At 45.4% G+C, this 15,955-nt stretch overlaps 2 protein-coding genes and 1 long non-coding RNA gene across 3 annotated transcripts in view; 2 read left to right on the top strand and 1 right to left on the bottom strand.

Annotated features, from left to right (window-relative positions):
- The first annotated feature begins 988 nt into the window (after window positions 1-988).
- On the top strand, window positions 989-6,695 carry LOC126025924 (zinc finger protein 460-like). Its single transcript, XM_049785641.1, has 5 exons — window positions 989-1,064; window positions 1,696-1,822; window positions 3,638-3,721; window positions 4,126-4,380; window positions 6,667-6,695. The coding sequence occupies exons 1-5, from the start codon at window positions 1,002-1,004 to the stop codon at window positions 6,693-6,695; spliced, it is 558 nt and encodes a 185-aa protein (XP_049641598.1). The 5' UTR covers window positions 989-1,001.
- A 746-nt stretch (window positions 6,696-7,441) lies between these two features.
- Window positions 7,442-15,955, bottom strand: part of LOC126025691 (uncharacterized) — a 33,311-nt gene continuing 24,797 nt past the window's right edge. Inside the window, exon 2 of the long non-coding RNA XR_007501503.1 lies at window positions 7,442-7,636. This is a non-coding gene — a long non-coding RNA (uncharacterized LOC126025691). The remainder of the gene's footprint in view (window positions 7,637-15,955) is intronic.
- On the top strand, window positions 7,597-9,017 carry LOC126025677 (histone-lysine N-methyltransferase PRDM9-like). Its single transcript, XM_049785480.1, has 2 exons — window positions 7,597-8,074; window positions 8,243-9,017. The coding sequence occupies exons 1-2, from the start codon at window positions 7,597-7,599 to the stop codon at window positions 8,815-8,817; spliced, it is 1,053 nt and encodes a 350-aa protein (XP_049641437.1). The 3' UTR covers window positions 8,818-9,017.

Raw genomic sequence — 15,955 nt, 5'->3', positions numbered from 1 at the left:
GAGCTGGAGAGATAGCATGGAGGCGAGGCGTTGGCCTTTCATGCAGAAGGTCATTGGTTCAAATGCCGGTATCTGCCAGGAGCGATTTCTGAACGTGGAGTCAGGAGTAACTCCTGAGCACTGCCAGGTGTGACCCAAAAACGACCACCACCACCACCTACAACAACAACAAATAAAGAAAAGGTGCTTCTTCTTGCCTGCTACACAACCTTTCTGGTGTCTCTTCGAAAGATCTATGTACGTCTTAGATTTATCTTCTCAGGAGCTTGTAGTTGATTCCTTGATACATGTTTCTGGTTTTAGACACCCTGTGCTTAGGTTAGAAGTTTTTCTTTACATTTTCCTGTGATGCGCTTATGCAAACAGCCGCTCTTTTATTATTGACTAATTTTTCTTTTAATAATTGTAGACAATATTGTTTGTTTACTAAAAACAAAAGGGGGAATTGTTGTGTATGTAAATATTTTGGGGGATTACTATGTTGCTCACCCTAATCTGATTAGGTGATTGTGCCCTACCCTAGGGTGTGACCTGGCATTCTGCCCCCACCCTAGGGTAGGACCTGATTCTGCTTCCACCATTGGTTGGTATCTGATCCCACCATTGGGTGGGACCTGACTCTGGACTATAAGAGCAAGGGTCTGTGGAAGGCGAGAGGCTTTTTGCTGGCTGGAACTGAATCGGAGTCTTTGGACTTCAGTTTTGTCCATCCGAATAAAGCAAATATTTCCACGAGCCTGATTGTCTGCGAGCTGTTTACCCGCCGTTTCACCTCAGAACCGTGGGCTAGACAGGGTGGCAGACACGTGCTCCGAGCTGGAAGAAAAGGGCCTCATTCTCCATCCCTCCATCAGTCAACCTCTTCAGGGGCTGTCCTGCTACAGCTGGATGCCTGGTCAGGGTGAGGATCCAGCAAGACCCAGCAGGACGCAGCTCGGCAGGGAGGGGCTGTGCTCATCTTTGTTGCTCAGGGCTGTGATTTCTCTCCAGGACTTGCTGCCATGGGCCTCGCTGCCACTGTTCAGGAAAAGATGGGGCCTCAGCGTCTGACATCCTGGTCCCAGGTAAGGGGGCAGTGTTGGCTCTGAGAGGACAGGATAGGGAGACAGGAGTGCGAAATCCTCAGAGCCTGTGGGGCACAGAGATGTTTTAGGAAGGAATCTGAGGCCAGAGTGTAGCTCTTGGCACTCCAGTCAGGGCGCTGGTCTCTGTAGTTTGAGGCCACTTTTGTTCTTGTTTGTTGTCTGGTATTTGGTGGGGGCCTTGCCAGGCGGTGCGCAGGCCTTTCTAAGGACTCAGTGTTCTTGCGCCACCCCAGCAGGTCCAAGACCCTATTGGATACCAGATTGGTTTCAGGGTCTCTCTCCTGGTAATAAGGACATGGTTTGGGGTGAGAAAGGAGACCTTGAACCTAGGATTTCTGCCATGAAGCATCATTCCTGCCTCACCTGGGGAAAAGCTCTTTGATTTATGCCTGGTTTATGGCACCACAAACAAAAGGGAATTTTCCTGGCTCTGCACTCTGGAGTCATACCGTTTGGGGCTGGAAGACCATATGGGGTGTCAGTAATTCAGCCTGTGGCAGCCCCGTCCTAGGCAAGCTCACCAGTTGTCTTCTTGATCAAGCACAAAGTTTGCTTCTCCCACATGCCAGGCCAGGCCAAGGTTGGGTGAGCCCCTATTTTGTGTACTCAGGACACAGTGACCTTCCCTGATGTGGCTGTGAGCTTCTCCCCTGAGGAGTGGATGTGCCTGGACTCCTCTCAGAGGAAGCTCTACAGAGACGTGATGCTAGAGACCTACCAGCACCTGCAGGCAGTAGGTGAGAGCTGCCCTGGAACCATTGTTGTGGGCTACATCCTGGGGTAACTGGGAGGTGCCTGGATCACTCAGGGATCTGGGTTCAGAGAGGATGTGATTCTGCTGAGCCCCAAGATCAAGCTTTTCCCCATGGATCTTACCCCCAGACTCTGACTTTATTTTTTAGAAGAGTCCAACATTATAATTTTAAATGTCATTACAGTGACCAGAGAGATAGCACATTGTGTTGGGTATTTGCCACATCTGGGCCAAACTAGTTTTGATCCTTAGCTCTGCATATGCTCACCTTAGCCTGCCATGTGTCCTCCCTAAGCACAGAGCTAGGAGTCAGGCCTGATCACTGCAAGGTATGACCAAAAAAGGTGTATTTTAGCCACACCTGGGTGTGCTCAGGACTTATTCTGGACTTTGAGTTCAGGGATCACACCTGATGAGTTTCAGGGATCATCTGGGATGCTAGTGGTTATTAATGGGTTGGCCTTCTTTATGGTCATGCACTCTCCTCAGTACTATTGTGTGTGTGTGTGGGTTTTTTTTTTTTTTTTTTTTTTTTGGTTTTGGGTTTTTGGGTCACACCTGGCAGCACTCAGGGGTTACTCCTGGCTCTTCACTCAGAAATTGCTCCTGGCAGGCTTGGGGGACCTTATGGGATGCCAGGATTTGAACCATCGTCCTTCTGCATGCAAGGCAAACACCCTACCTCCATGCTATCTCTTCAGCCTCTGTACTATTGTTTTAATCCTCATGAGACTGACCATAAAATTGCATTACTTTGAAAGGGCCAACAGATAGTAGATTCTTGCATCTCCCTAGTGCTTCATGGGACATTATGTTGTGAGGGATCAAATCAGATATTCCTTCATGCAGAGTATGTTCTCCATTTCATTGCTTCTGGTCCCTGGCCTGGGACAGATGTCATTTTTATTTATTTTTGTATTTAGACTATCTAGGCTGTCCAAGGGCTTATGCCCAGGTCTGCACCCAGGAATCAATTCTGGCGGGGTCTAATGGATCCTATATGATCATTGTCAACCCTAGTCATGACACATGCCCTAATATCTGTTCTATCCCTTCAGCCTTTACTTTTTTTTTTTTTTTTTTTTGGTTTTGGAGTCTCACCTAGTGGCGTTACTCCTGGCTCTGTGCTCAGAAATCGCTCTGGCAGGCTTAGGGGACCATATGGGATGCTGGGATTTGAACCGCCATCCATCCTGGTTTGGCTGTGTGCAAGGTAAACACCCTACCACTGTGCTATCTCTCTGGCCTCCAGCCTTTATTTTTTTAAGACACCATTGGGTTTTGGTGGTGCTTGGATTTACTCCTGGCTCTTCACTTAGTGCTCACCCCCTAAGGAACCCAAGGAACTACAGAGGGTGCTGAGATCAAATACAGGTCTGTCATGTGCAAGGCCAGCGTTGTCCTTTTGCTCCTCTTCCTCCTCCAGTAGCATCCAGCCTTTTTTTTTTTTTTTTTTTTCGGGCCACACCCATTTGATGCTCAGGGATTACTCCGGCTACGTGCTCAGAAATTGCCCCTGGCTTGGGGAGACCATATGGGACGCCAGGGGATCGAGCCGTGGTCCTTTCCTTGGCTAGCGCTTGCAAGGCTAGCGCCACCTCGCCGCATCCAGCCTTTTTAATTCGACTCTTTCACTTCAACCTGTTCTCATCTTAGAAATAACCAAGGTGCATGTGGAAAGCAGAGATTCTTTTATTCATCTGTTCCGTGATTTGGCCATTTTCGTTAGGGACCCAGACTCATGTATTGCCTGCTGTCCCTTTCTCTGTCTCTAACCCAAGGACTCATCCTTCTGTAGCAGGGCATTGTGAGATGAAGCCTGCACTGATTTCCTGGTTGGAAGGAGGAACCTTGGAGAGGCTACAGAGAGGTATGTTTGCAGGTGAGTGTGGGAAAAAGTCCCCTGGGCTCAGAGCCTGGGGTGGATATGAAGCATCATGGATACTTATGATGTGTGGGCCCTGGGCATTGGGTTCCCATATCAGGAGTGCAGGCCTGCTCCCATTCACTACCCTTGATCCTGAGTCCCAGAATGATCTGGAGCTATGCTGTCCTGCCTTTGTTCTTTCTGGTCCCCTATCTGGGCATTTAGAACAGATACTAGAATCTGAGCCTTCACTCCCCATCTGTGTTCTCATGTGGCTGCACAGCCCCATGTCAGGGTGCCCTTCTCAGGCCCCTCTGTCCTTTTCCTTTACTCTGGCCTTCGACCTTGGATAATTATGGTTTTTTGTTTTTTTTAGATCCCCATGGAAGTGATTTTCTTTCCTCTCTTTTTCTTTCCAGGTTCACTGAGTGATGGTGTTTGGGGTTACTCTTGGCCCTATGCTTCAGGAATCTCTCCTGGTGGGCTTAGGGAACATTATGATGTGCCAGGAATTAAATGCTGGTCAGCCTCTTGGAAGGCAAAACTCTCCCTGCTGTGCTTTCTCACTACACCAATCAGAAATACTTTTTTGTGGGGCTGGAGAGATAGCATGGAGGTAAGGCGTTTGCCTTTCATGCAGAAGGTCATCGGTTTGAATCCCGGTGTCCCATATGGTCCCCCGTACCTGCCAGGAGCAATTTCTGAGCATGGAGCCAGGAGTAACCCATGAGCACTGCCGGGTGTGACCCAAAAACCACCACCCCCCCCCACACACACACACCAGGAGCAATTTCTGAGCATGGAGCCAGGAGTAACCCCTGAGCACTGCCGGGTGTGACCCAAAAACCACACACACACACACACACACACACACACACACACACACACACACGAAATACTTTTTGTGTGTGTTTTTTTTTTTTTTTTTTTTTTTTTGGTTTTTGGGCCACACCAAGCAGTGCTCATGGGTTACTCCTGGCTGTCTGCTCAGAAATAGCTCCTGGCATGTACGGGGGACCATATGGGACACCGGGATTCGAACCAACCACCTTTGGTCCTGGATCAGCTGCTTGCAAGGCAAACGCCGCTGTGCTATCTCTCCAGGCCCTGTGTGTATTTTTAAACTATTGAAGAACGAGCCCAGCACAAAGCTAATGTGAATTTTGCCATGCTTCTCACCATGATCCTCCCAATCTATCTTGCCTTTCCTGTCAGCTGAATTAGTACCTGAAAATAACTCATATTCACTCCACCAGTATTGCCGCATTAAAATAGGTTTCATTCAATTTATTCTTTTATTTTAATAATTTTTTTTTTTTTTTTTTGGTTTTTGGGCCACACCCTGTGCCGCTCAGGGGTTACTCCTGGCTATGCGCTCAGAAGTTGCTCCTGGCTTCTTGGGGGACCATATGGGACGCCGGGGGATCGAACCGCGGTCCGTCCTAGGCTAGCGCAGGCAAGACAGGCACCTTACCTCCAGCGCCACCGCCCGGCCCCTATTTTAATAATTTTTTTTACTTAACATCATGATTACAGAAATGTTCTTAGTTGGGTTTCTTTCATAGAATGTACTCCACTGTTGACCAGTGCAATTTTCCAACCACCAATGTCCTCCATTTTCCTACCACCCTCCCTGCCTTTCTCTGGGACAGGCATTCTGCTTCTCTATCTCTCTCTATCATTATCATGATAGTTGTCACTCAGTACTCTTTGTGACAAGGTTCATATCATGGGCTGGTCATCCTAGCCAATCCTTGTCTCTACATGCTGTCTTTTTTTTCTTATCTCCCACAGATGAGCCAGACTATTCAATACCTGTCTCTCTATCTCTGACTCATAATATGAGCATAATAATCCCTATGTCCATTCATGTATAAGCAAATTTCATTACTTCATTTTTTCTAAATGCTGCATGGTATTCCTTTTTGTGGCTGTACCACAGTTTTTTAGTCATTCAATTGTTTCTGGCTATTGAAAATAGTGCTACAATGAATATAGGAGTGTGGAGGGCATTTTTGTACTGTGTTCTTGTGTTCCTAGGGTCTGTCTCTAGAAGTGATACTGTTGGATCTATAGGAACTCAATTGTCACTGTTTTGAGGCATATCCATATCGTTTTCCAGAAAAGCTGGAGTATACTACATTCCTACCAGCAAAGAATGAGAGTTCCTTTCTCCCATGTCTACACCATCACTCATTGGTTCTCAGAGGATACTCTAGATGCAGTGCTTGAGACTGGCTCCCAGTGATGCTGAGGGATCAAACAGTACCGAAGATCTAACCTGCATGCCTAGTTGCCCTTCTACCCATATTTCATTGTGCGAGGGGTTAGTAAGTCACACCCAGCAGTGCTCACAGGACGATACAGTACTCAGGCAACCTAGGGCGTTGGTACTTGAATATGATTTGCCCCTAAATATGACTTTTGAGTATTTGGAGAGAGGTTGGGCTATACCCATTATTATTTGTGCTCAGGAATAACCCCAGGCAGTGCTTATAGTACGGTATTTAGTGTAAGTAATTGCTAACACCAATTCAGGGATTGAATTGGGATTGGTCACAGGCCAGACATGCACTGTAAAATCTTGTACTATGTCTTTAACTCCTAAATAAGACTTTTTAGATGCTAAGACTCAACTTTAAATTTTTTTTTGTTTTTGTTTTTTTTTGTTTTTTGTTTTTCGGGTCACACCCATTTGATGCTCAGGGGTTACTCCTGGCTACGTGCTCAGAAATTGCCCCTGGCTTGGGGAGACCATATGGGACGCTGGGGGATCGAACCGTGGTCCTTTCCTTGGCTAGTGCTTGCAAGGCAGACACCTTACCTCTAGCGCCACCTTGCCGGCCCCTCAACTTTAAATTTATTCATATAAAATCTCTCTCCATAACCCTAACCTGCCTATATTGGTACAACTCCAAGGTAGATGCTTCCTAACCACATTATATCTTTCCCTTCATAAGAGGTCACTAAGGATGATTTGACCTCATGAAGCCAAGTCTCACTACATCTCAAGAGAGTAAAATACCTTTAGAAATACACGTCACAGAGTGACATCAGGGTGCTGTGTATAGAAGGTCACTTAAGATCATATATCAAAAAGTTCCAAGATAGAGGTCAAAGGATGTTAAGATCTTTGCCTTTCATGCACCAACCCAGGTTCAATCCTCAGAACTTTTTTTTTTTTTTTTGGTTTTTGGGCCACGCCCAGCAGTGCTCAGGGGTTACTCCTGGCTGTCTGCTCAGATATAGCTCCTGGCAGGCACTGGGGACCATATGGGACACCGGGATTCGAACCAACCACCTTTGGTCCTGGATTGACTGCTTGCAAGGCAAACACCGCTGTGCTATCTCTCCGGGCCCCAATCCTCAGAACTTTATATATGGTCTCCAGCAGCCAGCCAGGAGTACTTGCTCTTGCTGAGTGAAAAAATGGGAGGAACCTCTGAGCACTGTGAGGTTTGGTCTAAAAACAACAATAAAAATTTTCTGGATACAGATATTCTGAACTTTGCAAAAAAGATTTAATGAATGCAAATTAAATAACAAAACACTGTTTAGGGGTCAGAGGTATAGTGCAGCATTTTATACAGTTCTCCAAGCCTGGCAGGAGTGAGCCAGGAGTAAGCTCTGGTCATCTCTGGTTATGGCCCCGAAGTCCAGCAAAACAAAACCCACCAGACTAGAAGCATAAAGTTTTTATCTCGCTTTAACAACAAAATAAGAAAACTAGGATAAAAGACGTTAGCAGGAGATAGAGCTTTGTTTCAGACAACCTTGTCAACATCTACTCTGACCCAAACCTTCCTCTTTCAGCAGAACCAAAGCCAGACTTCCATCCATGTTCTTTCTGCTCTCTCGCGTTCTCCAGTCAGAAATTCCTCAGTCATCACATGAAACGTAGTCATCACTCTTGGATCATCCCAGGGACATCTGCAGGAAAACACCCTCAATCAGAGAATTACTGTCCATGTGATCAGAACCAATGGCAGCAACATTTTGATCCATATAATAACAAACCAAGGGATTACAAACTTGAAGATCTAAAGCACAAAGAAAGCTCCATATCTTTGGCTAAGACGATAAGGAATAACGGAATTTCAAGAGCCTTTTCTAGGCTATCTAGCAGTCAGATTGGGAGCTGTAATAAACGTGAGATGACAGTGGAAGAAGAAACTAACACAGGTCAGAATGAAAATCCAAAGGACACAGGCAGAGTAGTTTCAGGGATAGGAATTTTAAGAGACAAGTGTGTAAGGCCTGGGCAAGGCTTCAGTGATGGATCAAATCTCATGACACACCAGAGGACTCACACACGGGAGAAACCTCATGTTTGCAGGGAGTGTGGGCGAGGCTTCAGTCTGAGATCAACTCTCATCACACACCAGAGGACACACACAGGAGAGAAGCCCTATGCTTGCACAGAGTGTGGGCGAGGTTTCAGTCAGAGCTCAAATCTCATCAGACACCAGAGGACACACACAGGGGAGAAACCCTATTTTTGCACGGAGTGTGGGCGAGGCTTCACTATGAGATCACATCTCATCAGACACCAGAGGACACACACAGGGGAGAAGCCCTATGTTTGCAGTGAATGTGGGCGAGACTTCAGTCTGAAGTCACATCTCATCAGACACCAGAGAACACACACAGGGGAGAAGCCCCATGTTTGCACAGAGTGTGGGCGAGGCTTCAGTCGGAGGTCGAATCTCATCACACACCAGAGGACACACACAGGGGAGAAGCCCTATGTGTGCAGGGAGTGTGGGCGAGGCTTTGGTTGTAGGTCAGATCTCATCAAACACCAAAGGACACACACAGGGGAGAAGCCCTATGTGTGCAGAGAGTGTGGGCGAAGCTTCAGTTGGAGGTCAGATCTCATTACACACTTGAGGATACACACAGGGGAGAAGCTCCATGTTTGCAGGGAGTGTGGGCAAGGCTTCAGTTGGATGTCAAGTCTAATTAAACACCAGAGGACACACACGGGGAGAAGCCCTATGTGTGAAGAGAATGTGGATGAGGCTTCAGAGATCAAGTCTCATTACACACTAGAGGACACAACCGGGAGAAGCCTTATATTTGCAGGGAGAGTGCATGAGGCTTCAGTGTGAGGTCACTTTTCATCAGACACTAGAAGACACGGGAGAAGCCCTATGTTTGAATCAAAGTTGACTAATGAGCAGTAAATAACATCTCAGCATCCACAGAGGACAAATGCAGCCACCAGAAAGTGGCCAGGGAATGTACTGACCTGGTAACCGCATTTCATATTTATTTTGTCCTGTGAACTAATAAATTTTGTCTTCATACAGTTCAGACCTCTAATATTTTGTTCCCCTTGAAAGGGCAATAAAAAGGGAAAGACACTCATACTATTACCCAGTTCTACACACACACACACACACACACACACACACACACAGTCAGTCTCTGATAAAGTATCTGAGATCATTCAGATTAAGTTATTAATAAATTGATTCCTACGCCCAGAGAGAAAAATTTCAGTGTTAAGATGAAGTAGCAGAAGGAACGGTCGAGGTTCTTTGGTAGTAGGATCTTTTCTTGTGTGTGTATTTGTATTAGATTTGAGGTCACTCCTGACAGTTCTCAGAGGTGACTCCTAGCTTTGTGCTCAGATTTCATTTTGGGTGTACCAAATGGGGTGCTGGATATCAAACCCTGGTCAGCCACATGCAAAGCAAGTGATCTGCCCACTGAACCATCACTCTGGCATCAAAACTACATTTCTTTTTTTTTTTTTTTTTGGTTTTTGGGCCACACCCATTTGACGCTCAGGGGTTACTCCTGGCTATGCGCTCAGAAGTCGCTCCTGGCTTGGGGGACCATATAGGACACCGGGGGATCGAACCGCGGTCCGTCCTAGGCTAGTGCTGGCAAGGCAGACACCTTACCTTTAGCGCCACCGCCCGGCCCAAAACTACATTTCAATAAGAAACATTAGTTATATTCTCTTCAGTTGGATGCTTTTTGGAATACTAGATGTCTCTGGTGCTTTGGGGAAAGTAGGGAACAACTTGCCAGTTTGTCCCACTCAGAGAACACCACAGACTTTCCATATTCTGTGACTTTAGCTGAGGTATCTTAGGGCTGGAGGAGCAATAAGTCACTCTTCAAAGACCAGAAAAGCAGTGGGGGGGCAATCACAAACTTCCAGGTCAATGTCACATCCTCATCTCCCCAAAAGTGACTGCAGAGTTGAGAGATTGCACAAAAGCCAGAGGGCCCTCCCTTTCCTCCCCATCAGCAACAATCCACAGTGCTAACGTGGCCCCAGTCTCCAGGGTATCTCCAAGACTACTTCCTGCCACCTCAGTCTTTTTGGAAAGAGGGAGAGTCTGATCTCAAAGCTGAGTCGTGAAAAAGTACTTTGGCTTCAGTCTGCTTCACCTTGACACTGCCTCCCCACTCATGCTCAGTGGCTTTGGTCCTTATCCTGCATCTGGAGGAAGCTTAGAGGTGGGGCTTTCCTGCATTCACTTTGTCTCAAGTTTCTGTCCTCTAGAAAACAACAGACACCTTCACCAAGACCTCAGCCCTACCCCTAGGCCACCTCTGAGCATCCACAGCCACTGCTAACACCAGTGCCTCCATCAAAAAATTATTTACAGATGCAGGACTAGGTTGTTGGCAGATAGGAAGCAGGAGCTGAAGCAAGGGGGCCTCCATTCCGTTCATCCAGTCACTTGGTCACAGGAACTACCACAGCAGTCAAGACCAGCCCTCCTACCTGGGAAAGGCCATTGCCAGCTTTCTAGGGACCATATCTTGGCAGGTGAAGGTAAGACCCAAACAACAGAGCTGTTCACACCTGTGGTGGATTGAGCCTCAAGTAGGAGCAGGTCAAACAAGAGACTAAAGGTTTGTGGAACTTGGTACATTTGTCTTCAAACCCACATCTCAGCACTGTTTGAGCAATAACTGTGCACCTGTCAGAACTGTGTCTGACAAACTTCTAACAGTTGCCTTTAAGGAAACACGCTACCCAACAATGCTGTCTCTACAGAGAGCATGAGGTTGTAGAGAGCTCAAGTGGTAGAGCATATCACCTGCATATGTGAGGCCCTGTGATTCAGTCCCTGGCACTTCATACCTCCTTTCTACCCAAAATGACTAAGAGTGGCTCCTTGGTGCCTTGAGCCTTCATTAGGGTCTCTAAAATATTTAAAACCCGAGGCGGAGAGGTAGCATGGAGGTAGGGCGTTTGCCTTGCATGCAGAAGGATGGTGGTTCGAGTCCTGGCATCCCATGTGGTCCCTGAGCCTACCAAGAGCTATTTCTGAGTGTAGAGCCAGGAGTAACCCCTCAATACTGCCAGGAGTGCCCCCCCAAAAAAAACAAAAATAAATAAATAAATAAATAAAATACAATATTTAAGACCAGATTTAGGAGCTTGGAGGAATAGCAGAGACACTTGGAACACATGCCTTGCAAGCTTGTGGTCATAGATTTTTATCCCTAGTGTCCCACTTTCACAAATCACAACCCTGTCCTCCTATTTGATTATTGCTTGTTTTTATTTTAGGGTCACATTAGCAAGTGATCAGGGCTTTTCTTGGCCCTGCACTCAGGAATCACTCAAGGCAGGGGAATCCCATGGGTTGCCAGGGATCAAAATTGGGTCGATTATATGCATGACAAGTTCCCTACCAAGTGTACTATCAGTATTTTCCCGTCCTCTTGTTTTTATTTTTTGATTTGTGGGGCATGTTTGGGGGCCACACCTGGCAGTGTTCAAGGAATTACCCCTGGCAGTGATAAGGAGACCAGTTGGGTGCCAGGAATCAAGTCCAGGTTAGTTGCTTGTAATGAAAATGCCTGCTGTATTATTACCACTCTGGCATGGTTTTAAAAATGTTTGAGTCTTGCTGTTTTCAATCCCCACTGCTACAAGCACACTGTGGCTAGGTGTGTGAGCACCACCTGAGGGCATGATATGTCTAGGAAGCAACTACAAAAAAGCTATGCAAGAGCCATTACCAGGAAGTGACCCTGGCAAGCATGTGTTCCTTAGCACACACTTTGAGTGCGTGAACTCAACTAAGAACACTAGCCCCAACAAGCACTGTGTAGTGAGCGCAGGTAAGAGAATGTCAACCTTGAAGTTGAGTGTATAAGCACCCCAACTCGATGTGTGACCTACCAACACTGAGTACCAAAGATCTAAATATGTGAACTCTTAGCCATGTGTGCAACTGCCATCATCAAAACTGCATTAACAACACAATGAAAAAAATTTTAAAAAGATAAGGGGCTGGAGAGATGGCATGAAGGTAGGGTGTTTGCCTTGCATGCAGAAGGATGGTGGTTCGAATCCTGGCATCCCATATGGTCCCCAAACCTGCCAGGAGCAATTTCTGAGTGTAGAGCCAGGAGTAACCCCTGAGCACTGCCAGGTGTGACCCCCCCCCCAAAAAAAAAGTTAAAAAAACCCAGATTTCAGGGACCAGGGAGAGAGCTCCAAGATTTTAATGGTTCCTTAGTATGAGTGTACTGGTGGGATTCAATCCTAGCACTGCATGGTCCACAAGTACTGAGATGGAATCTGAGTGCTACCAAATACCAAAAAACAATAAGTCAGGCTTGATGCAGATTTAACTCCAGTGATAGAGCAGCTGCCTTGCATCTTTGAGACTATAAGTACCATATCTGGCATGAAACAAAAAATTCATATGATAAGCTAGTTATTTTTACAAAAATCAAACTCAGGGGGCCAGAGAGATAGCATGGAGGTAAAGCATTTGTCTTGCATGCAGAAGGTCAGTGGTTTGAATCCCGGCATCCCATGTGGTCCCCCGAGCCTGCCAAGAGCAATTTCTGAGCATAAAGCCAGGAGTAACCCCTGAGCGATGCCAGGTGTGACCCAAAAACAAACAAACAAACAAACAAAATCAAACTTAGGCTAGAGAGATAGTATATATGGCACTTGTGTATGAGGCTGACCCTGGTTCAATGCTGGGCACCACTTGATCCAGCAAGAGTTTCTTGAGTTTTCTAGGCCCAAAAATAAAACTCAGACTCATGATTTTCTGAGAAAAGCACTTTTTTCATGTTTGGGCCATGCTTAGTGATGCTCAGGATTTACTCCTGGATCTACAATCTGGAATCAGTTCAGGTAGATAGTGTTCAGGAGACCACATGGGATGCCGGAGATTCAAACCCAGACTGGCCATATGGAGGCAATTGCCCTACTCATTACTATTTCTATGGCCTGGAAAGCATGTAATTTAATGTAATTTTGGCCACAATCAGCAATGCTCAGGAATTACTTCTGGCAGTGCTCAGGGGATCAACAATATAGAATGCCAGAAATCAAACCCAGGTTGGCTGCATTCAAGGAAAGCCCAAAATACATTGTGGAAGTGGGAGAGTAAGACCACACCCAGTGGTGCTCAGGAGTTATTCATGTGTCTGTGCTAAAGTGTGACCCCTGACAATGCTTGGGAAACCAGATGTGGTGCCCAGCATTAACACTAAAGTCAGCAGCTTACCTTCTTACTATTTCTCTAGTCCAGTGCTTCTCAAATAGTGGGGCGCACCCCTCAGGGGGGGCATGAGACTCCATAAAAGGGGGCGCATTTGACCTCGACAAACACTGTCATAACAAGCTAAGCCCCGTGTTCATGTCTCGTATGTCTCTGGAGCTGAGAGTTGCTGTGTCCTGCTTCAAACCCCGCTTCGAAAAGCTATGCATTGCAAAATGTACTCATTGTAGCCATTAATTCAAACATCACCTCTGATTAAAAAATCAGCTCAAATTATTTTACATATTTTTGTTTTGCAGGTTAAAGTTTTTTTTTGTTTGTTTGTTTTTTGTTTTTTTTTTTATTTTTGGGCCACACCCGGCGGTGCTCAGGGGTAACTCCTGGCTGTCTGCTCAGAAATAGCTCCTGGCAGGCACGGGGGACCATATGGGACACCGGGATTCGAACCAATCACCTTTGGTCCTGGATTGGCTGCTTGCAAGGCAAATGCCCCTGTGCTATCTCTCCGGGCCCAGGTTAAAGTTTTTTTTTTAATAAAGATACTATTTACAGTAATGCAGGGGGGACACGAAAAATGTTTTCTTCTTCCTATGGGGGCATGACAGAAAATAATTGAGAAGCACTGCGCTAGCTCCTCCTGTCTCTAGTTTCTTAGAAGTATTTGATTTCATTAACTAGAGAAAACAATGTGTTGTGAAGTTTATACCTTAAAATTAATCTTATTGAGTTTCATTTGGGTTTTTAGTCATATTAAAAATCATTTGCTGGGGCCAGAGAGATAGCATGGAGGTAAGGCATTTGCCTTTCATGCAAAAGGTCATCAGTTCGAATCCCGGTGTCCCATATGGTCCCCCGTGCTTGCCAGGAGCAATTTCTGAGCTTGGAGCCAGGAGTAACCCCTGAGCACTGCCGGGTGAGACCCAAAATCCAAAAAAAAAATAATCATTTTCTGGGCCCGGAGAGATAGCACAGCGGCGTTTGCCTTGCAAGCAGCCAATCCAGGACCAAAGGTGGTTGGTTCGAATCCCGGTGTCCCATATGGTCCCCCGTGCCTGCCAGGAGCTATTTCTGAGCAGACAGCCAGGAGTAACTCCTGAGCAATGCGGGGTGTGGCCCAAAAACTAAGAAAAAAAGGGCCCGGAGAGATAGCACAGCAGCGTTTGCCTTGTAAGCAGCCGATCCAGGACCAAAAGTGGTTGGTTTGAATCCCGGTGTCTCATATGGTCCCCCGTGCCTGCCAGGAGCTATTTCTGAGCAGCCAGGAGTAACCCCTGAGCATCGCCAGGTGTGGCCCAAAAACCAAAAAAAAAAAAAAAAAAACTAAGAAAGAAAAAATTATTTGCTTGGGAGCTGGAGCAGTGGCACAAGCGGTAAGGCGTCTACCTTGTCAGCGCTAGCCTAGAACATACCACGATTCGATCCCCCAGCGTCCTATATGGTCCCCCAAGACAGGAGCAATTTCTGAGCACATAGCCAAAAGTAATCCCTGAGCGTCACCAGGTATGGCTGAAAAACAAAACAAACAAAGATACAAAGAAATCTACCTTTTAAAAAAAAAGTGGAAGTGGTCTTGGTATATTCTTTCCTTATTTTGTTGTTTGTTTTCTAAACCACACCTAGTGGTGCTCAAGGGTTACTCCTGGTTCTGTGCTAAGATATCCTGGCAGGCTTGGGGTACCATATGGGATGCTGGGATGAACCCAGGTGGATTACATGTAAGGCAAACTCACTTCCCATTGTGCTATCTCTTAGGCCCTAATACTTTCCTTTTAAAATAATAATATGCAAATTTATTTTCTAACATAAAAGTGTACTAAAATTGGACTTTTGTTTGTTTGTTTGTTTTTGGGTGGCACTCAGTGGTTCCTCCTGGCTCTACACTTAGAAATGGCTCCTGGCAGGCCCAGGGGACCATATTGGATGCCAGGATTTGAACCACCGTCCTTCTGCATGCAAGGCAATGCCCTACCTCCATGCCATCTCTCTGGCCCCTCATGTACTAAAATTGGAAAAATAAAAAATATTAGCATTGCCCCTGAACAAGAATGACATATAAATTCATAAATTATTCAAAAAGTCCTTTAAGAATTTTTAGAGCAGCCCCTCAGGCACACCCCTTACTTATAGCTACTTCACACACTCCTCAAACATATTCCTCACACAAGACTGCTCATGCATACCCATCACACATGGAATATTGGTATTTTTGAATCATAGAATAAATAATAAAATGATTGGATATAGGTGTAGTGGAATATTGAGATGTTGAATATTGGAATTATGGAATATTGGAATACAGGTATTTTTCAATTTTTGGAATATTAAGTTGGAATATTGGCATGTTAGAATAATGGATTATATGTATGATTTCATATCAAGATAGTATTTTTGAATAATGAAATATTGTGATGTTATATTAATAATTATGTGGATGTTGGAATAGAGGAATGTTAGGATGTTATAATATTGGAATATTAGAATATTGGTAAATTAGGATGTTAGAATACTGTGAAGTTGGAATCTTGAAATATTAAGATGATAGAATACTGGGATGTTAGACATTGGAATTTTGCATTTTAATATTGGGTTATTGGTTGGTGAAATAATGGTGATGGTAAATGTGCATTGGTGAAGGTATGGGTTTTGGACCTTGCATGACTAAATTTCAATCATAAATAAGTTTATATCTGTATTTCATGGTGTTGAATTAAAAATATTTAATTTTTAAATATACCACAATATAAAA

Source organism: Suncus etruscus, chromosome 13 (genome assembly GCF_024139225.1).
Source record: "Suncus etruscus isolate mSunEtr1 chromosome 13, mSunEtr1.pri.cur, whole genome shotgun sequence".
Classification (NCBI taxonomy): domain Eukaryota; kingdom Metazoa; phylum Chordata; class Mammalia; order Eulipotyphla; family Soricidae; genus Suncus; species Suncus etruscus.
The sequence above is the reverse complement of the archived record's forward strand: the minus strand, read 5'-3'. Positions and strand labels throughout refer to the sequence as shown.